This window comes from Fulmarus glacialis, unplaced genomic scaffold (assembly GCF_000690835.1).
Source record: "Fulmarus glacialis isolate BGI_N327 unplaced genomic scaffold, ASM69083v1 scaffold12915, whole genome shotgun sequence".
NCBI classification, from domain to species: domain Eukaryota; kingdom Metazoa; phylum Chordata; class Aves; order Procellariiformes; family Procellariidae; genus Fulmarus; species Fulmarus glacialis.
In genome coordinates, this window is record NW_009211232.1 from 36,036 (window position 1) to 58,048 (window position 22,013).

The 22,013-nt window shown below is 45.5% G+C and overlaps 1 protein-coding gene across 1 annotated transcript in view; it reads left to right on the forward strand.

Annotated features, from left to right (window-relative positions):
* Positions 1–1,469: 1,469 nt before the first annotated feature.
* Positions 1,470–22,013, forward strand: part of LOC104076557 (collagen alpha-1(V) chain-like) — a gene marked incomplete at both ends in the record, with an annotated part of 58,251 nt that continues 37,707 nt past the window's right edge. Inside the window, 3 exons of the mRNA XM_009577467.1 lie at positions 1,470–1,637; positions 7,805–8,018; positions 8,652–8,814. Coding sequence (XP_009575762.1) covers positions 1,470–1,637; positions 7,805–8,018; positions 8,652–8,814 — 545 coding nt within the window. The remainder of the gene's footprint in view (positions 1,638–7,804; positions 8,019–8,651; positions 8,815–22,013) is intronic.

A 22,013-nucleotide genomic window follows, 5' to 3' on the forward strand; every position in this document is an offset into this window, starting at 1 on the left:
GGTCAAAATTCAAAATAATTTTTTTTAAGCATTTAAAGTCAGATCTGGTTATTCCACTTTTGGAGACACCATCTCTCCTGACATGAGCAAGACCAGATTAGGAAGTTAATGAGAGATATCACTTGCATTACTTAATCAGTGTTCTAAAGACCTGAGCATCTGGAGGTGAACCAGCCCCAACTCTGCTGGTGTGGGGAGTGCTGGGTGTGAGACAAGTGCTCTCCATTAACTAGTTTAATATCTGCAGCAGTGGGAGCCTCCATCAGGATACGAGCCTAATGGGATGTGGTCAAGGAGTGCTGTTAAGGAAGGGAGCCTTTTGCTTCATGTCATTAGTCAAAATGCCTGTGCAGCTTGCTTTGAGGCATCCCCAGGTGCTGCACTGTCCAGAGGAGGAGGACAGGGATGATGGATGGGGCAGTGGTGGCTGTGCTGTGCCCTGCTGCAACCTGCTCCTGGCCAGGATGGAGGTGCCATCTCCATAGTCCGCATTCCCGGCTGAAGGGACAGACTACGTGATGAGGCCACAGAAACCAGAACAAGCTTTTTCCCAAGCTGGGGAGTCACTGGATTTTCTCTCTTCTGTGAAGTGTGTTTTGTTGGCCAGTCCAGCTGCACCCTTGTATGCACTGGTGGTTGTGCAGAAATCCCAGTGTGTCATGGCAGGGAAAGAAGGGGAATTAGTTGATGGGACTTGCTTGGGCTGAATTACAGGGGGGCCCTTGGCTTCCTGCAGTGGAGTTGTGCTGCATCCCTGCCCCGTGTCACCTGCCTTCACCCCAGGCAGGGTTAGATGCTGTGCACAAACCCTCCCAGGGTCTGGGCGAGCCCCGCAGGCAGCGTGAACAGCCTGTGAGCACCGTGCTGGGATGCTGCTCTGCTATAACTTGTTTATACCCCAAGGCGTGGCTGTGGATTTACCTGTTATCCCAGCTAGTGTGAATTTACATGTGGTTGTTTTGCATGGTGTGTGTAATCCTTTGGGGAAGCTTGCTCAGGTATTTGCTTCAAAACAACTTTTTGGATCAACCAGCCTAAGAAAAAAGAATGGAAATGTTTGCATCAGCATGATGGCAACTTATTGATTTAAAGCCTTTCTCTCAGATCGTGAATTTCCTGTCTAATGTTTAATCTTCAGGATGTGCTTGAATGATGGAGATTGGGTGAAGACATCCAGAAAATATAACTACTATAGCTAATAAGACAGTATATTCTCCCTTCTCTCCTTGTGCAGACAGCTGATCAGCTGTTCCTCTCTGTATTGAATTAGTGTCTCTGACCAGCAGTACAGTATCCTAGCTTTGAAGCTGGTATTAACATTGTATTTGCAGATGTATTGAAAACATATTTCATCTGTTTTTAAAATTGTGATGAATGATTTGTGCGAGGCTGGCTAATAATGACTTGGATCTGAGCAAGTGCTAGTCTTATTGCCTGCTAATTCTTGTTTTCTCCTTTTCTTTTTACAGCTGAACCTGCAGACCTCTTGAAGGTATTAGATTTTCATAATTTACCTGATGGTATAACAAAAACAACAGGGTTTTGCACAAGCAGAAGATCTTCAAAAGAAGCAGATGTTGCTTATAGAGTAACAAAAGATGCTCAGCTTAGTGCACCAACAAAGCAGCTGTATCCTGGTGAGTCTGCAGCTTTTTATTTGTCATATGGAAACATCTGATCCTTTTCTTGGATTCTGCAGGCACGTGTAGGGCACTGCGTAATTCCTTCATTTTCCAAGTCTGCTTGCATGCTCCCTTGGCAGGGAGCGATTCTGCTGTTTCAGGGGGCTGCAAACATTCAACCATCAAATAACGTTGCAGTAAGTTGTTCTTTTATCATTGCATTTGCACATGGTGGCGGGTTTTGCTGTAGAAGATGTGGCCAATGCCTACATCTGTTCCCTCCTATATTAGAAAGTTTCTGCTGTCTCATTATCGCACGGTGACATCCAGCTGGGGAGAGAGACTTGGAAGATGCAAAGGAACACAGACCGTGTTTTGTTCTGCGTTTGTGGAGTGCCAAGCACAGTAGGGTCTTATTCTGTGGCTGTGGTGTCTCTCATAACACAAATAATCACCATATAAAAATAATAGACTGCCCCACAAGAACAGATGTCCCAAGAGAAGTTGTTTGAAGAAATCAGAGGTTCATTAGAGAAAGCCACTAAGATGCAGGAGTACACAAAGCCCTTGAAGAGCATGTGGGCTTCTGACCATTTTATTTGTCACTGAGGATGTACTGGGGTGTTTTAATTTTTCAGGCCAAGGGACAATCTCTACTGTAGAGTAAAATGTGCTTGTAAAAAGACTGGACGCATTATGGACCCAGACTGCTCGCTGCCGGAGAGCTTCAGTCTTGAACACTAGTCACCATCAGAAGTCTTCCTTCCAAAGCCATACAGGAGCACTGCTGTATCCCCGTTTTACACGGGGGAGTGCAGGGATGCTGGGAGTAGGCATGGCAGGACTTTCTAGGTTTGGTGAGAAAAGTGCCTTTGAGGTTTAGCAATGAGGCAGAAAGACACTGCATGTAGCTTGTCTGTGAGGCAGTAAATAACTTAAGCAAAACAGACACACACACATTCTCCTTTGGTGTTTGTGAGAGAATTAATGATACAAAATGCATTAGCTAAATCAGAGGTAATGTGGCATGCCACTACCAATGCTTTTTAATTAACATGCTGTGTCGGTCAGACCCAGCCTGTCAGTGGCCTAAAGGAGGACTCCGAGGCTGGACTGCTGATGCACTTGCATCCTCCAGTCCTGTATTTCCTTCATTGCATGTGTTATCACTAAGGTTATTTTCAGACTTCATTATTATCCTACTGTGACAATAAGCAGGTGAATTATATTTAAACCATGGTGAGCAGGAGCATACCCTGTCTTGCATATGAACTGAGAGCCTGATGCGAAGATGAGAGCAGCTGTGCCTGGGCTGTGGGCTGGTAGCCCTCCATCGCATGGTCAACCCTTGGCGAAGGAGCTGCTCAGTTTTGCCTAAAGCCCTGTTTCAATGTCTGCAGAAGTGCAGAATGGACCCTATATCTGTCTTTATTGCTGCCCATGGCAGGACAGTCCTTTCTGACTATAGATAATATCATCATGTGCCCAACTGCACCTTTCTGCTAGGTTGTGCCTTTGTGTCCCAGCGGATGGTGTCTGTGGATATGGGGAATATTCATCCCAGGGTCAGGCTGCAAGGGCCCTGCAGTGGCCCCTGAGTCCATCCGTCCCAAGGCGAGATCAGCTCAACCTAACCAGTGTGTGTTTGACTGCTTTCACATACTCTTCTCATGTATCTGAAATGACCCAAATTTTTGGTCCAACTGGTATCTTAAAGCTCAGAAGTGCTTGAAGGAAATGGTTGCAGTTTGGAATATACAACTGGAGTGGATTTGAGAGCTTTTCAGTAGTTGCTGTAGCCACTGTGAAATCTTGCCTGATTGCCTTTGTGTTATGGAAACCAGCACACGGTGGTGACCCCAAGATATAAAAACAAGGATGGAGTATTCTGGCTAATTAAAGTAGCAAGGAGACTGGATGACACCACTTATGACAAAGATTAGCACAAGACAGCACGCAGAACTGAACCGTGGTCACAGGAGAGAACTCAGCTTTGTAGGAGACTTTCTTGGTTTTGTCCCACCTTATTACTTGTTTGTCCTCACCGAGTGCTCGGTTTGCATCTACTTCTTCCCTGGGTGAGAAGATCTGGTTGGTGTTTCTTTGGTGTCATCAAGCAACTTTTCAATCATTTCATCATCTGGACAACAGTGGGCAGCTCTGTCCTTCTCCAGAGACTTCCAAAGTCTTCTCTGCTGCTTGCTAAGGAAATAAGGGAAGAACGAAGTGAAGAACCCCCAGTGTTTTCCATCAGATCAACAGATGTTTTCTCAGTATATCTCCATAACTAGATGTGACTTCAGCTCACACCACCGGATGAATGAGAGAGAAGATAAAGATAACAAAGTAATTGCAGTGCAATGTACCAGGAGAAATGTGGTTTTAGTGATTTCACGTTAACAGGCGGGTGGGTTGTAGCATGACTTTCCCTCTCTGCTATAGAGCACCCTAGGCAAATGTACACTGCACATAATATTTTGTGTTAATTAGAAGTTGGTGCTTTTCTAGGATGGTAATTTTATGGGCTTTGCATTCTGCTTCCACAGCCAGCAAAGCAAGAGAGATATATAAAAAGCTTGTCTGTTTTCTCAAGCCCACAAGAGTGAGAAAATCTGCTGAGATGCTCTTTGTCCTTGCTTCCTAAATAAGTTCTGCTTCCCAGCAAAACTGTGCTCTTCCAGCAGAGGCAAGAAAGGCAAAGTTTTCAGTGGCAGCCAGCAAAATGTCATTTGCATTCTTCTAGCAAACTCTGTATTCTCCACGCTGCTTGTGGGTGTCTGCATATATATTTAAGAGCTCAAAAATCTCTATTACAACTTGAACAGTCATCTCTGAAGAAAACAAGCCATTCCAAAATTGAGAGCCTTCTCAAATGAAGAAAAAGGCCAGAAGTTGGTGACACTGTTGAAGAGCTGTTTTCCTTTGAAAAGCGGTTCTGGAAATGACACCATCTCGCACAACAGATCTGCTTTGTGTTTGTGTCAGGAACTGGATCAGCTCATTGTTTTTGCTGATTTTTTGCTATTAAGCAGCTAAAGCTTTCCTGTCCTTCCCAGATCAGCAGCAGGGCTCTTTATTTTAGGCTATGTTTGGATACAACTGCAGGATCTGGGTTAGGAAGAGATCCCAGCTGTTCCTATTTTGAAGACCATGAGATTGCACAAAAGCCTTTAATCCCTGGTCATGGTGCTTGGGAAAGAAGAAACTCGGCCTGATTCCACTGGTTTGCATATTGGGGCATACCACAGATGCAATCTGCTCAAGTGAAGCTAATGGCATCAGCGTGTGGGGACTGCGTGGGGTGGAGGATCTTTGCCCACTGTTGACCTCCTTGGCTCTTTCCATGGTTCCATCTGCAGAATTGGGGTCTTAACCCTTTGCTGCCTCGCAGGAGGATGCATGTAGTGAATTTGAAAGGACTTGGTTGTGGGATAAAACAGCAAAGCTGAGCCAAATTCAGCACCGGTGCAGTGCTGTTAAGTGAAGAGATGGATGTGCAACATTTCAGCATGAGCTCATTTGAAGAAGTGAACGAATATAAGGGCTTAATCCCAAAGCTGTTGTTGGAGGGGTGTCTCCGTTGTCTTTAAGGGGATTTGGGTCAATTTCTATGTGCTTCATATATTTATTTTGATGTATTTATTAGTATTGCTGTCTGTGTGGATGTGTTTTCATACATCATTTAATAGCCTGGGTCATTTCTGGCTATGACAGTGAAGGCATTGTTATTTTGCCAGGACAGCAGAGCAGTAATAGAGTAACGTCAGCTATAATCCATCTATTATGGTTATTTGGGTTGAGAAACTCGCATCACCATGGAGACATTTTAATAATAATGAAAAAAAATTAAAAGCAGCTTTTTAATGAGTTGGCAGCTTGTCCAAGTTGAAAGGTACTGTATTGTGGATTCATAATGAAATTTTGGACATGAACTATTTTACATAAAAGGCCCAAAACTGTAGCCTGTAATTGGAACCAGGAAGGCGTATGGTCTTGATTCAGTGCTACAGGAGGATTTGTATACAGCAGGAGGGAGATAAAGCTCAGTGCATCCTATGGGAGGCACAATAATCAGATGCCTGCCTTTGCCAAATATCAGGGTCTGTGTTCTGGGGGGAAATCAGGCTGTAATCATGGCATTTAGTTACTGACTGTGAGTCCTCTGTTCAGAATACTGCTTTATGGTTCTTTCCAAATGTTATTTAACTAACGTGGGGGATATTAACTTGGTGCAAACACGGTGTGTCTCTCTGTAGGTACCCTCGGATGTCCCACTTGATGTTCTCTGTTTGCACAAGCTGTTTGCAGCAGTGCTCATTTTCGATGCAGCCCAGCCTGCTCGTGCCTCCTGCCTCCTCCACTGCCTGGTGGTGTAGCCCTGTGCTAGGCAGCTAGATGTGTTTTAAACACTGGTTTGTTAATAAAAGTTAAAGCAATTCCCAGGCAGAAGAGGAGAGGGGTGAGCTCATGGGCTCTTTGCGTTTGAACTTGCTAGCTTTGCTGTGGTTGGAAGAATTCCCTGCTCTCATGTTCCCGGTCCCCTCCCTGGGTCAAAATCCTTTATGCAGCCCTGGGATACCATCTAAGAAAAGCCTAAAGGGGTGAAGGAAATCTATTTGAAGCTTATGGGCACCGAGCTTGACATTTTTTGTGGTTTTATATGGCTACGGATCTGTAGTTTAAAAATGATCCATTGTGTTGTTCCCTTCCCTGCGTGCCGCTGGCTGCCACACACGTAGATAGTCCCAGCACGCACACCGCAGTGCCCGTGGTGGGGCTGCCCCACTTTACTCTGCCCTGCCGTGGTTTAAGATTTCCCAAGCAGATACTCAGCGGTACAATGCAATCCTTGTTTTTTGAAAGCCTGGACCTTAAAGGAAAGATACCCTGCAAGTCTCACGCTGCTGAAATGCAGCATCTGAGGAGGTTATGCCCTGTAGGTACTCCCTATTTCAATAGGTCCCATCTCCAATAATTTGATCAAGAAAGCTCCTTTACTAATGCTTCTGGTGTTCATAAGATGTCTGTTTGGGATGTGCATCCAGGCTTTTCAGTTTGGGCTCATCTTTCCAGTCTGAATGGCAGAGAAAACCCAAATGGAGGAGTTGTGCCCTGCACAGGGGGTGACTTGATGCCCATATTGGCTTGAAACTTAAAATGTATTGATCTGGCATTGAAGGGATTGACCCTTCCCCTGCGCACAGTACTGCTTCTGTTACTGACTGTACCTGCTCTGTACTTTAATGGCTTTAATCCTCCAAACCTTGCAGAAATACAGACAGGAATCACTTGAGATCAGACAGTGTTGCTTTCCTGAGTGTAGAAAAAGCTAGGAAATTTGTTAGATACTTTTTAATATGCAGACAAATTAGAATCTCCTACTGATTGCCAGATTTATTTCTGTGTTCAGATTTTTTGGTGTCTGCACCAACCCTGAAAGCCAAAGCCACAGAATGCTCTGTTCTTGTCTGGAATAGACAAAACCTGATGCAACTTCCCTGCTCCCTTAAATAAAACCCTTCAGTATTTTGTGTGCCTAACTGGCAGGGGATGTTTAATTTCCTCTGTCCCTCTGATATCTTAAGTTAATTTGAAGACCTCATGATATATGTAAGTTTTTGCCTTGTCTCCTAAAAAGCTCTAGGGCACACTAAGGAAGGGTTAGGTGCAAATAATACAGATGTAAACCAACAGCTTTTTTAAAACCTCTGTTTCCCCAGCACTACAGTCTCTTCCCAAAACAGCAGGCCCCTTGCCATCCTTTGCTTGCAAATTCAAATGTGGGGTGGCTTTTGGCTCTGTGACAGACTGCAATAAGGGCTGGAAAAAGGCTTTCTGTTCATAAACAAATGATCCTCAGAGATGCTCAGTTCTGCACCGGAGTTTTAATGTGCTGTTAGAGCAGGTAGCCCTTGGGGGACACTGCTCTAACTGGCTTTGCTGATGCAGTCTACTTTGGGTTGCTGCTCATCCCAACCCTGTATCAGAGCAGGCTTTGGGGGAAAAGCCAGATCTTCACCGGGCAACTAAGATGCTGCCCGGTATAAATTGTTAGGGTTGGTGTGCATGCATCTGGAGGGATAAACCAGTCATCTCCCCATGGGTCATTAGACAACAGGACTGTTTCTGTAGGGATTAATTTTCAAGGAAACCTAACTAACCTCTTTGCTTTTCCACTCCAGCTTCCCCATTCCCAGAGGACTTCTCCATTCTAACCACTGTAAAAGCGAAGAAAGGAGGTCAGTCCTTCTTGATCTCAATTTACAATGAGCAAGGGATCCAGCAAATTGGTGTGGAGATGGGTAGATCTCCTGTATTCCTGTATGAAGACCATACAGGAAAGCCAGGCCCAGAAGACTATCCTCTCTTTAGAGGCATTAACCTAGCAGATGGCAAGTAAGTGAAACTTTGTGCACAAAGGAAAAAACAGTACATTGTTTATATCAATACCAGCATGTTGAACATTGTGTAAAATAGGAGTCACGTATATATAAATGTATATACACGCCTTTGACCACTGCCAAGTGTCCCATTCTTGAACTTTGCCCTTTGGTGAATAAATATTGCATATATAAAAAGCGTGAATCACATACCAGTCAGTGCAAATTGTCTCACACTTATGGGGATAGGAACACTGTTGACTCTTGCTGCAAAGGGCCTTAAGAAATCAGTTTGTCTTGCAAAATCCACACTGAGTCTTTTGCAGGACGTAAGGGTGAAAAAGGGGGATAGCCAGGGAGTTATCAGTGTGGTTTTTTCCTCTGCCTTTTGTTGAAGCCAGAACTGGCGTACTCCTACATGTTTTGGAGGGATGAGAAGTGAATGACATCATCTGTCAATACAGCCTTTCTATTTAAAATAAAATCTTTAGGGTCTGCCTAAGGATAATTTTCATGCGTTTGCAGATGATGGCTGGCTTGGAGGTTTGCAGAACATAATTTTATGAAAGTTTCATTGTTATACAATAATTGGCTTGTTCTTGAAAGCCCAAGGCTCTGGTTAACACATTTGTGGACTGTGTTCTTGTAGGTGGCACAGAGTAGCTATCAGTGTGCAGAAGAAAAATGTCACCTTGATTTTGGACTGTAAAAAGAAGATAACCAAGTTTTTGGACCGAAGTGACCATCCCATCATTGATGTCAATGGCATCATTGTATTTGGAACAAGGATATTGGATGAGGAAGTCTTTGAGGTAAGTCATGACAATGAACAGCTCTGGAGATGTTCCACAGAGATGATGAACTGGGTTCTGGTTGATGAGGTATTTACAGCTCATTTTCGAAACTTGTGTTGGATTTTTGCATAATAGAACACTGTCGTATGTAATTTAAGTTTTTTAAGTTTTTGTTTCAACTAGGTAAATACTTTCTGTAGTAATGATGAGAACAGTGGGCCAGATGGCTTGTTGGAGTGAGCTGCTCTGGTTCTCTGGTTTCATGGCCTTGCTGGGGTTCTAGACCAGCCCCTGCACTGGGATTTTGTAGGTCTGTAGCTCTTGTGCTCTCGGCTCATTTAGCATGGGAAGGGCTCACAGGGTTTTCATTCATCCTTGTGTTATGATTTATATAAAATTGCAGGGGCAGTAAACCAAGGCTGAGGAAAGCAGCTCCCTTGCCTGTCACAGTTCACTCTGGAGTTATAGGAATTTGCTCTTTTCCCATGTGTTGGCCATTGATTTTTGGTTTTTTGCGCCATGACATAAGGGGACTCTCCTCGACAGCTTGTTTGGCAGCCCTGTCGCCTCCCACACAGCGACTGCTTTTGAAAAGCAAACCAAAATCGTGATGGGTGGAATGTTCTCATGAGCTCTTCTGATTTAAGCAAAGAGATAGAGGATTATTTATAGACAAGGTACATATGGTAGAAGTTCTTCCCATAGTTCAGCAGCTAGTTTAATGTATGCATTTCACTAGCAATCTCAACTTCTGTGGTCTGCTGCACTTCTGAGTATGAGAATCTTGTCCTGGATCTTTCTTGCAAGCTAGAATTGCTTCCCTGAAATCGGTGCCAGTGCAATGGAGTGTAAACTAAGACCTATTGATCTCTCTCCTTACTTTTATTGCATTTATGTGGAGAAAGAGCTATATCTCATGGGCCTTCCCAACCCAACAAAGGGATGGGGAACATCTATTGGTGGATAATTAGAGCAGTAGCGAAGCCAGCTCTTGTCTGCATTTTGCTGTCACTTGGAAGGAAAGTTCCAGTCTGTTTAACATTACCAACATCTGGGAGCTGGTCTGCTGTAAACAGAGCAAGAATGCATGGACCGAACGTTGCTGCCAAAATCCCAGTTACAGAGTTAGAGCCGAATCTCTAAATTGTATTAAATTAATAGACATTCCCTGGGAAGTATAACAATTAAAATGGAAAGTAAAAGCTGGGTTTAATGGGCACTGGAGTGTCTTTTGCAAGTGTTGGACGTTCTGCCAAAAATTTCAGCAGTTGCACTGGATGCTGTATTTTAAATGGAGTTGCTATATAAAGTGGTGAGCTTTTCTGGGGAGGCGCTGGTCCCAGGGATCTAGTAGATGCACTTAAAGAACTTGGTATCACATCCAGACTGGATAAGACTACTTCATTTGGCAAAGTAACACAGTTTTCATAACTGCCCCTGAAGCTCGAGATGTTCCCAGGTGGCTTTTAGTGCTCACCTGGATTTAGGACTGCTGATGCCTCTGCCAGGCAAGGGAACACACACTTATGGGTGGCAATGCTCTCCCAGCTCCACTGTTAGCCCTTCCCATGGGGCTGGCCACAGCTCCCTTGCTGAAAAGGACTTATCTAGGGGTACAAGCTCAAAGGGCTTGTGAAACCTCCTCGATCGTGGGAGGTGGGGTAAAACGGAGCAAGTGTTCCCCTCCACTGGAGCCTGTTGCCTGTTCTGGGTACAAGTCGCAGCTACAAGATCATTGCAGGCATTTACTGAGAACCAGACAATTAGCAAGGTTTTTTTTTCCTGTGCCTTAACATATATAAGAAACACTCTAGTTCTAGTATTTGTCCTTTTTTTTTCTTTTGTCATCCTTATCAGACAAAGAGGGTTTTCAGTGTATCCACACATACACTAATCAAGATACCAGCAGCTTTAAACTGAATGTAATTAATAGGTTTCATGAAGGCAGTGGACTATAACCTAATTTCCTTCATATCTCAGCAACTTAATTTCCTTTGGCCCCTCCTTTTTTCTTTCTGCAAGCCTAAGCAGAAACTGTATAGGGGAAAATGTGGCTCAGAAGAATGGGAAATGGGTGTAAACTCTTAAAGTTATATATTCCTGGAAAGCGGATAATTTCACGACTGAATGCAGAACGATGAGATGAAGTTGCTGCTGTTCTGTAGGCAACTGCTCTGCAAACCTCAGCTAACAAGATGTTCCCCAGTGTTTTCTGCACCCGTGGAGTTGCCTGGCTCTTACACGTTTGTGGCTTTTGCTGGAAATTTAAAATAACCCAGTTAGCTGGGAGTGGGATGGAAGGCAGTGTTGGGGAGGGCTTAGATGGGCTGTGTCTCAGCACGAATCAGCAAGAGCTGTACGTAGTGGGAATTCATATCCTCCTTGTCGGGACTGAAATCAAATAAAACCCAAATACTTTTTATTTTGAAAGTTGTAGTTATTTAAGCTCCAGGTTTAGCTGGGATTGCAAGCGGAGCAGCTCTGCTCTATTTGTCAATCGAGTGCCCAGATGGGGACTTCCTCGCTCGTACTCTGCTGCAGAAAAAGCCTGGCAGGAAAGGTTAGAGGAGTTTCAAAATATTTCTCTAGCACAACATTCTTCCAGTGGAAAAACGACTTCCTCTCATTAAAATTCAATTAGTTCAGGGGCTGTGTGGATCTCTCTGTATGGCTGGGGGAGTGCTGGGTAGGTTTGAAAAGGGGCCAAGCCTGGAGCCTAGGTTATACAAGTTAAGTTTTGTGCTGAGCTGTTGTTCAAAACAGAAGTTTACAAATGTCAGGACAGGCTCTCGCGCCGGGGTTGGGAAGTGGCGGCCGGCTTCAAGCTGTGACTGAGAGGATGCTGTTGTGAGACAGCAAAGGGCTTTTTGCAGTGAGAGAGGCAGAGAAAAAAGAAATAGCCCATGGTGCAGGATAAACATTGTCTCTCTGCTTGCAGGCTGTAGTAAGCAGTGTTCCTGTGGCTACAGCAGCACTGGAAGGAAGTCAGAAGACATGTGAATGCATCTCATCTTTAGAGGGATTAACTGTTTCTTTTGATGTGCTTTTTTTAAAACACATTAGAAACCAAGTCCTAGCACAGTCTAATGGGTTAGGTGTAGGAATAGAGAAAGGAGGAAGTTTGGGAAAGTCTCTTTCCCAGAAAGCAAAGCATCTTCTGCCGAAAACCCAGGGAGCCTTCCCAAAATGCCCTGGTGATGTGATGGCCCTGCTCCTGCCTCCGCTCTGCAGTGATGCACCGCAGGAGCTGCCTGTTCACTGCCTGTGGTCTATCGTGGGAGTCACCTTTTTGTGCAGGATCCCATCAGTTCTTGTGTGGAAACTGGAAGTGTGAGCCCATCTCTGCTGGCAGCAGCCTGTTGATCCCAAGGCTGACCCCTGGTAGCCTGTGCTGGGGTAAGAGCTTGAGAATAACTTGAGGGCTTGGCAAGCCAATGCTTTGCTTGCTTGAGGGTTTACCTGGCTGTTACACGTTTCTGTTGCATATTGTACCCATTGACCATGGCTGTGGGCTATTTGGGTGCTTTGTGGGCTTTTATCTGAGATTGTCCCTGGAAGATGCTCATGCCAAGGAATTTCTGCTCCATGCACAACTCATCGCTGGGTTCAGAGGACAGCACCTATCTCCCTGGGGCTTGCTCCGTCCATCAGAGTGAGCAATCAGGCTCAAATATGGTCTCCCTCCCACCCACAACCAAAGCCTGGCAAGGCTTTGACATGTTTAACCAAAACAGTGTGCAGCTCACTTAATCCAGTTGACCACCATGTCCCAGGACCATGGGGATGGTACCTCCCCATGGGGTGGCTTTTCCAACCTGCTGTTTGCTGTGGTGGGCTGGTGGAAAAGCAGTTCAGCTGGCTCTGGGCTGAAGTAGTCATTCTGGTTTAGCAGATGTGGGTTGAAACAAAGTTCAGGTCCTGGCTCACTGAGGTCGCTGGTGCTGCATTTCAGTCCCAGAAGTGGCTGTATTACAGCAGTGAACAGAGAAATCCCATAACCCACAGCTGGAGGATCTTTATGAATGGAAAGTGCTGCACAATGTCTGTGGCAGGTAAATGTTACTGTCTCTGGGCTGGATTAGGTGAACTTAACCCCTTTGCAGTGGTGTTTTGAAGCATCTCATGTAATCCCATAGAAGTTTGGTTTCTGCAATAGTGTGCGGCCCAGCCCTGTTTTACAGCTCAGCATTACTCTGTAGAGCAGCACTTACAGCGATGGGCTGATGAACAAAATGAAACTTGTCCACACCTTGCCAAAGTCCCAGATACGCAATGTCTTCCATATTTCTGCTGCAAATCCCTTTTTGTCTTCTGATCTGTCAGGAAGAGACTATTGTGTGTGCTGATAAAAGTACTGTACAGCACCTGGCTGGCAGAGCTAGGATTGGCATCATTAAAATTGTGGCGTGGACGTCGGTAAAAAAACAAGTAGATTTTGGTAAAACTGCTGAGGGTACCCCAGTAACAAGCGAGTACATCTGATGTAAGTTATTTTTGGTTCATCTGTTTAAAATTTTGCAGAATTGTCCCACAAGATAACTGATGTGTTGACCTTCTGGAAATAATGTTGGTTTGCAGTAGTGTCTGGTATTGGTGTAGATGAAATTAGTTTTACCATGAGTGGAAAAGCTCAGTGTATATTGCTTTTTAAGGTTTATGTCTTTTATTGTTGGCTCCTCTGGAGATAAGAGGAGCTTATTTTGTCCAGTTGGGTACCATAACTGTCTCTCATTGGTCTAGTTGGTACTGTAAAACCAAGTGGGTTTCCTCTGATCCTGCCAAACAAGATGCAAAGTGAGAAGGTCTTGGACACCTGCGGACACTGTTTTGCCAAGGCAGTGAAACTGTGAGGGGCTGACAAAGTATTTGCTACTAGCTTATGCCAAAGCTTGTCTTGGGATGAGATATGGCATGCTGCTGGGCTTTGGATGATGCTGAAAGGATGGTGCTTTTTATTCTCTTTCCTCCTTTGTGCTTTTGAAGACCACTAGTGAAATCAAGACATCAGAAATGGAGGGAAAGCAATTTGTGCTGGGGTGAGCCAGAAAGCCTGGGCAAGATGCCAGAGGTGCTCTTAGGGCTGTTGAATGTTTTCAAGGTGCAACAAGACAAAGCAGAATAGATGCTTCAACGCTCTTAGCTGAGACATTGGGGCTGTTCAGGTGCTGTGTTGCTCTTGGGTTGAAACGCCAACTCTCTTTTCATCTTCTGGCTTGTTTACACTTAAACAACTATCACTGTGGTTGATAATCCCAGATTTCATTTCGCTGTCATCAGGGTTTTCTCCCTCCCTTCCCATGCTCTTGGCTGTAACATTTCCAGCTCTGGAAAGTGTTCTTATTTTTAAAGTTTCTGCATGTTATTTTTTTCAGACACCTCTGAGGTTATAAGATTGGATCAATAACTTTTGCTTTAGTGAAAGGTGTACAGATGAAAATAGGGTTCTTATACACATAGGTGCATCTTATGGTATTTTTTTGGTGTTTGAGGATGGAGAGGTTTAGGGCTCCCCTTTTGCAGGCAGATCTGTTGTTAATGTATCAAATAGCCTCTATTTACTATTGCAGGAGGACAGCTATGCCACTAGTACAACGGGCTTTGGGGAAAGCCAGACTGGTGGTAACTGCAATATTTGCAGACTTTCTCAGCTCACGGGTGCAAATGTCCTGTGGGAACCTCAGCTCCGAATCCGTGTCTGGTTCACATCTAGACCCAAGCTTGCCTCGGCATGGCTGTCGTTGCTGTTCCTGTTTGCAGGAGGCTCTTGTGCAAATGGAAACAGAGTGGTGGCAAGGTACGGAGCACATGAGAATGCTTATTTGTATGTTTATGGGAGAAGCAACAAGGTCCCCAATATTCTCAAACCAAAAGCATCTTAATGTGGCTCCACTGAGCTCAATGAGGCTTCTCATGAGTGTGGTGGTGAACCCATCATGTTCTGGAAGATCTGGGCTTAGTCTAGAGGGTCAGGAAGGAACTGGGCAGAGCTCATGCTTAAGTTTTTGTTAACCTTCAAAAAGCTTTTTTTATTAAGGTTTTTTACTAATGTGAATTTCTCTGTCAAGATGCACCAGAGGTACATGCTCCTGTGTATTTTTCCCTACCTCTGCAGACTGCTGAAAGCGGCTAATTTACAGTTCTGGCTGCCTGCTTTCCTGGCCCTGCCAAATCTGATTTCACCTCTTTTGCCGAAGAGCCTTTCAGGGAGTGCAAGGAGTCGATGTTTTACACCACCAGCATATACCATGGTGTGAGATGATGGAAAATAAAATGTTCTGAGCCAGTATTAGGGTTCTTTATGGAAGATGTCTGTAGCTTTCCCCAGTCTCCTAATAATTCTCCATTTAGTTGCTGGTTTTCTCGTCATTTCTTCTGCTTTTGTTTTTTCAAAGGGATCCTCTTTAGCGAAATGGTGCATTTGAGACATATGGATTAAATCACAGAACTAGGCTCTTCCACAAGTGCAATGCTGCCTAGAAAATGTCTACAATTATTGAAGATTATGCCTCTGGATGGGTTTGCAATTAATGGTGAGATTTTTTTGCCAGAGTCCAAGCAACGCAGTCAGTTTAATCAAAACGCAAATGTGATATTTGGCTCCATTTGGCAAGGTCTTGCACACAGCATCGTCTTACACAGGTGCCCAGGGACGTCATCTGGTTTTATCAGTGTGTCTGTACCGAGGGAGGAGCAGGACCTGATCCAGAATAAGAATTGCAAAACACCTTGTAAAAGTTAGTCTGTGCTTCAGGTGGTTTCACTTGAATCCTAAACTGACACTATTTCATCTGACCTCTATCTGTCAGGTGCCAGTAAGGAAAGTGAGGATTTTGGGTGAAAACATCAGATTAATTGTTTGCATACACTTTCCTCAAACTCGTTTTTCATTTAGATTTATTGGCTAATTGGCAGTTTAGCCATCTGGACTGCAGTCAAGCTTTGTGACTGGGTCAGGGTTGCCTGTAATGATGTAGCCTTATTAGTCATGATTACTAAATACACATATTTAATGTTTCTAACTTTTTTGATTTGGGGGTTTTTTGGTTAGTGGTAAATTCCATTTCATCAACTGTAAAAGAAACTGTGTTGGCATGTGTAGATATTACTGCAGTTTGCTGGTATTGAATGCCTTCAGGTCTCTGATAGCATACAATGCATGGTGAGATGTGCTTTATTGTTCAAACAGAACATAAAAGTGCTTTTGTGGATGTTTAACAGTTCTGCAGTGCATCATTTAGCTTTTAATATGGCCACGTTAAGCATCAGCCTAGGAAGCTGCCTGGTCTTATTGCTGCTTGCAGCGTGTCCCGAGTCGAGCCCCAGTCTTACAGGAGGAGCCGCGCTGGTCTCATCTCTGGATGGGTGCTGTTGGGTGCTATCCTCAAGGCAATGGATGTCTCTTACTGGGTGGAGGTCGCTTCTAACTTCCAGCGATATGTTGTGTCAAATGGGGTTCCCGACTGCCAGGAGTCCGGATTTCCACTTCGGACACCTCCATTAGTTAATGTGAATAACCCTCCTCTGCATCTTTGCACTCGGTAAGATACGGCATGTGCTGTAATAACTTCCAGAGATATGTTGTGTCGAATGGGGTTCCGACTGCCGGGAGTCCGGATTTCCACTTCAGACACCTCCATTAGTTAATGTGAATAACCCTCCTCTGCATCTTTGCACTCGGTAAGATACGGCATGTGCTGTAATTTAAAAATAAGGTAGAGTGGTGGCCCTTGAGCCGTACTGATCTTACTTGAGGTAGTGATAAGGAAGAAGCTGTGGTCATCCAGAGCATTTTATACTCCCTGTGTCCAGCAGAGGAGATAAGAGGACTCTGCATGGAAGGAGATTAGGAGAAAGCAGAATCCCGGGAAGCCTGGCAGTGTGTAGCAGCGGTGTGCGTGGTTGCCTGGCCTGGTGCTGCTGTGCACTGTTAGTCTGGAAAGGGGGCTTAATCTTTTCAGTGTCATCCTGAGTAAGGGCTTTTTAATTGATGCTTCACGTGCAATCCCATTTGTGCAGCACCTGTGGGCAAGTGTGTGGCTTAGCCTGTTGTCTAATATAGAAATCTCTTGGGTATAGGCGGAGTATCTCGAGTGCTGGCAGTGTCAGACAGCGCTGAGGAACCTGCTGGTGAGATGCAGCTTGCAGGGAGCCCTGCTCGCCGGTCACAAGCCCGGGTGCAGCAAGGGGATGGTGTTGACTGTAAATGGGAAAAGGCACCCAAGCCTGAGCAAGTGCTTGTTTTGAGAGGTCCTTCCTCACAATTTTGTTAGCAAAGCACAGTGAATGCTGAGGATAAGGGGATACTTGGCACTCACGAAAATCCAGGGTTGATGCCTTTTGTGAATGGCCAGTGAGGGACACAGGACCTCACCCTGGTCTGAGGAACCGCTGGCTTCCCTGTTGGCTCCTGGACAGTGGTCACCGTAATAGCGATGTGCCATGACTCTAGGGACTACTGAAGTGGGAAATAAACAAGTTTATTATTATGGTTGAAATAGGCAGTTTTTGGAGTCTGATGGTTGCCTTACTAGGGACTCCTGCAGGCTAATTGATTTGGATGAGCTTTTGCCATTTTGGAGGGCATGGGCAAGGATGCTGAGTGGGAAGTGGGGAGAACTGTCAGTGGGGAGGATGCTAAGTGATACCACGCAGGGCTCCCATCACTGCTGTCATCTTGGGCCATGACATGGAGAGGACAGGCAGGCTGTTACCCAACTGTCTCTGGCCTGGGGTACCTCCTGCAGAGTGAAACTGCTAAGGAGGAAAACTGAGTGGTCTCTGGAAGGCAAAGCTCATCCTTCAAAACAATTTCCATCCACCACAGGGATTGTGGGGTTTGGGGAGCAGAGTTGTGTCTAGTTGTTCCTGATGTTCACCTGGCAGAGTTTTGTATTTAAATGCTGGCAGGCAGCAACCCAGGCAGGCTCGTTATACATGATGGATGCTCTTAGGTGTGGTGTCATTACTCTTTCAGCTGACAGCTTCGTTTGTAGTTTGCTTCCCCCCCTTGGATAGCAGGAGGGAGGAGGAGGGGGCTTGGTTTCTTCCATGGAAACTCTGAGGTGCAGAAGGCTGATTGCTGAGCCCAGACAGGGTGATGTAATGCTGGAAACCTGCTCCTCTCCGGTGACATCATGCCAAGGTTTACAGTGGTGTTGTGGACATGGATGTCTGCTGGGAGCAGGCAGCAGGACAGGGCTTCAGGAGCAGAAAAGGCACTGCAAAGGGACCTGAGTGTGTTAGAAAGGCACTGAAGAGGAGAGCAAATGGACATGTTTGGGAAAGATTATTTTCTTCAGCTTGAGCGTGGGGGAAAAGCCAAATACTCATGCTATTGGGGAGAAGTTTCCAGCTGAACTTTATTGGCAGCATCACTATGCAATATGTAGAACTGATTATTGAGAACAGAGAGTGATAGTGTGCCACTGGCCCAAATCAGTGCATGTTTCCCCTTGCCTGCTAATTTGGGAACCTTGTTCTATGCGGGAGGTGACACACCAATTGGTCTTATATGTATAAAAATTAATTTCTGGAGCAGAAGCCTGTGGACAGGAAAACATCCTCTTTCTTCTACGTACAAAAATCTTGATTCATTTGCATTGCTGCAGCAAACTGTTAAGGAAGTACAGGCTTGTCTGAGCCAAACTCGTGGGAGAGCCACTGTGTTGAGAAGAGGGTGGTGAGCATTGAGCTCTGCAATAAGCTGGTCAGGCAGGGAGGTGGGTTTGTGCCTTTGTTGACCTGGCACTGCTCAAGCTCAGGTTTCTTTGAAATTTAGGGCTTTATTGCTATTGTCTGTCTTTGCAGGACACTGCTTGAAGTCTTCATTTCTCTGAGCTAGGGTTTTATGCACATACTTCTCATCGCAGCGAGGACAGAGTAAACCCAGCGTAGAAAAGACCAGCCTAACTAGAAGCCTCTTAGTTGACTTTGTGTTCAACTCATTCCCTTGTCGTTTAGGTATGAACAAATGAAACACATGTTCCTTACACATGGTGAGGCCTCTTTATTTTTTTTTTTTGAGGCAGTCTGGGCTGCTTGCCAAAGCCCAAAGGAAAATCCTAGCCCTCTCCAGACATCCCCAGTGTGCAGGTGTACTACTTACTTTGACAGAGCTGAGCGGGATCGAATGTATATGTTCACAATAAATACATCACCCTAGGGATGGGAGCTGGAAGAGGGTATTCCTAATGAGTTGTGCAGAATATTGGATGGGATTTGTGTATTTGTGTGTATGTGTGTTTTCTATTCCCTTCAAGAACACGGAAAAAAGTCTCTAACCGTGGGCTCATTGTTCCCCACACGTAGCCACATACTGGCTGTGGTTCAGGAGGTCAAGTCCGCTTGAACAAACAGTGCTTTGGCCACTGAAGCGAAATGTGTGGGGAGATGAGAGAATTTGTGGTGAATATTACTTTTGTGCACTGTTCCCTGCTCTGGAATGTCTGCAAACATATCAAGGTTTTCCTGAGGCTTTGATGCCTTGCATAAGCAAATTTATCTGCAAATTATGTTTACCCTCTTCCAGCTTGCTACTCAGAATACCGAAATCTGAGCTGTGATGCTCAGCTACTGCTGGTCACGCTGCATCTGTTCCTGTTCCTTAATGGGTTTTGTTCAGATAACCACGTTTCTGGGTTGAACTTCACCTCTGCTCTTCAGGCCAGAGAAGGGTGTACAAACCCACCTCCCTTTCTTGGGATGAAGAGCTTGGCTAGTGCCCAATTAGCTTTGTTATGGGAGCTACGCAGGATTTTGTGTTTAAACACAAGACTTTTTGAATGCTGAATTTGAATGGAAGATGCTGCACAGAGGTTCTCTTGCAGAAATAAAAAAAAACAAATCATCTTTCATGGACAATTAGCAGTGGTGAAACGTAATTGCAGAAATACTTTGGAGCATGGAGGTGAGAGGTGTGTGAACATCGACAAAGGAGACAGTCCAGTTCCCTGGAGAAAGGTGTACAGATGAGAGGTGTTATGCCTGTGTGCACACCAGCTCAGCTATCCTTTTTCAGCTCTTTCCTGAGCAGCACTGGCAAAATTTGCAGCAATGGTGGGAAATAGCAATAGGAACCTGCACAAAAGCTTCCTTCTCGGGTGGTCCCAGCAGATGTGTCCTGCTCAGTGCTCCATGGTTTGGTGATTGTCACCCACCAAATGCAGGAAAAATTCTTTCCCAACCAAAATTTGGTGTTAAGTTAAATTCTGAGTCTGTCAGCAGATATCCCCATGGCTAAGCATGTAATCCCACTTATATCCTGAGATAACTTTGGCAGCCAGGTCTATTTTTCCCCCATTCCCTTTAATCCATAAAACCTGGATTCTGTATTTACCTCCTGGGGCAGAAAACATTCCAAGTCCTGATTAAAAGCCTCTGTGTATACAAAACCCTTGATCCTGAGCCACCTCGGTGTGGAGGGCTGAGGATAAAACCTCAGGGTGGATCTTGGGGTTGTGGCAGTCGGGGGATGGAAAGCCCATCTGTGGGGCTGAGAAAACGGCAGCTCAGCTTCCAGATTAATTCAGCTATGAGGGAAAAAAAGAAAATGGAGTAAAAGCAAGGGTTGTGCAGCTTTTAGGTACCTTAGTACTCAGAAGAGCTCCAGCTGTTGTGGGATGGGAGCAGGAAGCCCTGATGTGCTGCTAGAAGCAAAGAAGCCACCCTTTGGCGATGGAAGTGAGCCCAGACTGGGGGAGGCTGAGGCTTTCCAAAATGAGCCGTGCGTGGGCTTCGGAGCTGTCTGAGGGCTTGCCTGGGGTTTTGTACTGAGTTTGGGAAGTGTTTAGGGAGAGAGGAGAGGAGAGAATGGGAAATCCACAGAGCAGCAGCATGGGGCTGCCCTGTTTGCTCTTCCTGCCCTCGTAGGAGCGGTGTGAATTGTCTGACGGAGCTGCGAAATGCTGTCTGTTGTGTTTGACCATCACGGATGGTCATGGCTAGATGCTTGATGGAGACCTTAGGTTGGATTTCTTTCCTGCTGCCGCCTCCTTTTCTGTACCAAGACCGGCTGCTCCTTAAGTCTCTCTTGAGACTGTTCACCACCTTCCCTAGACCCTCACCCCCACCTCCATCGTAGCCAGGGGTGGGAACGAAGCCCAAGTGTTCTGGGTCATTGGGACCAACACCTCCCAGGCAGACACCGCGACCCTGTTTACACAGGGCTGAGTAAAAACTGAGCAACTGCCTCCACTTTGGCTCAGCGAAGCTCCAACAGCGAGTTTTCAAATGTGTAACTTAAGCCAAGAGCTTTACTTTACTACATATTTTCCACTGTGAGAGAGTTCCCCTTACAATACGCTGGCGTATCCAGCTTCGTGTGGGCGGCGCAGCCAGCAGAAGCTGATCTCGTTCCTAATTTTCCATAGATGAAAGGGAAATAAATCAATGTGAAACCGGAGCCAGGAAACGGCATCGTTCGGCGCGGAGGGGGAAGACAAAAAAGAGCAATGCCGCGATGTGCTGTGCTGCAGCTTGTAATGGGGGAGAATCTGTTTCTAAACTATCCCTTATGGTTCACACATATGTCATTGAAAAATAACTTCTATAGGAAAAAGTCAGCCATTTAGCTTGGTTATTAGTGGATTATTTGATTTGGATGGAGAGAGGAAACTTGGAACAGTGTGATCAGCCCTTGGTAAGGCGGTGACATCAGGAGATGAAGTTGGATGGGGGAAACGCAGCACTGAATGAAATGGTAAAGAAAATAGGGAACTTGAGTATGTGGTCAGGTCTGCACGACCACAAGAAGAAATGGGAAGGCTGAGCAGCCTTTGGCAGCCTTGCAGGCTCTTATTTGGGTTTACACGGAGTTTTCAGAGGCTGCACGCTCCCCTCCAGGCTGCATCTCCTCTCCGAGGCAAACGCTACAATTTCTTCATTTTGTATGAGAAACGTAGCCTGGATAAAAGGGCACTGCCCAGAGCTGACCCTCGGACTGCAGATGGGGACATCAGCCAGGCCATGGGGCTGCTGGGGCCCTGCTGCAATGGGGATGACCTTCAGGTGATGACAACTGGGACCTGGAGAGTGGTGGCACTGGTGGGGGAGAGCTGGGCTACCTGGTGCTCAAAGAGCAGAGGAGGACAAGGGGAAATGGGGACTTGGGTTTCTTCAGCGATTCCTGATGGATGTGATGAGGAAAATGGAGTAAATAACTTTTTTTGAGCCTGTTCTATGGAGCGCAGGATATTGAGCATACGCTTCAGAAAGGCAGT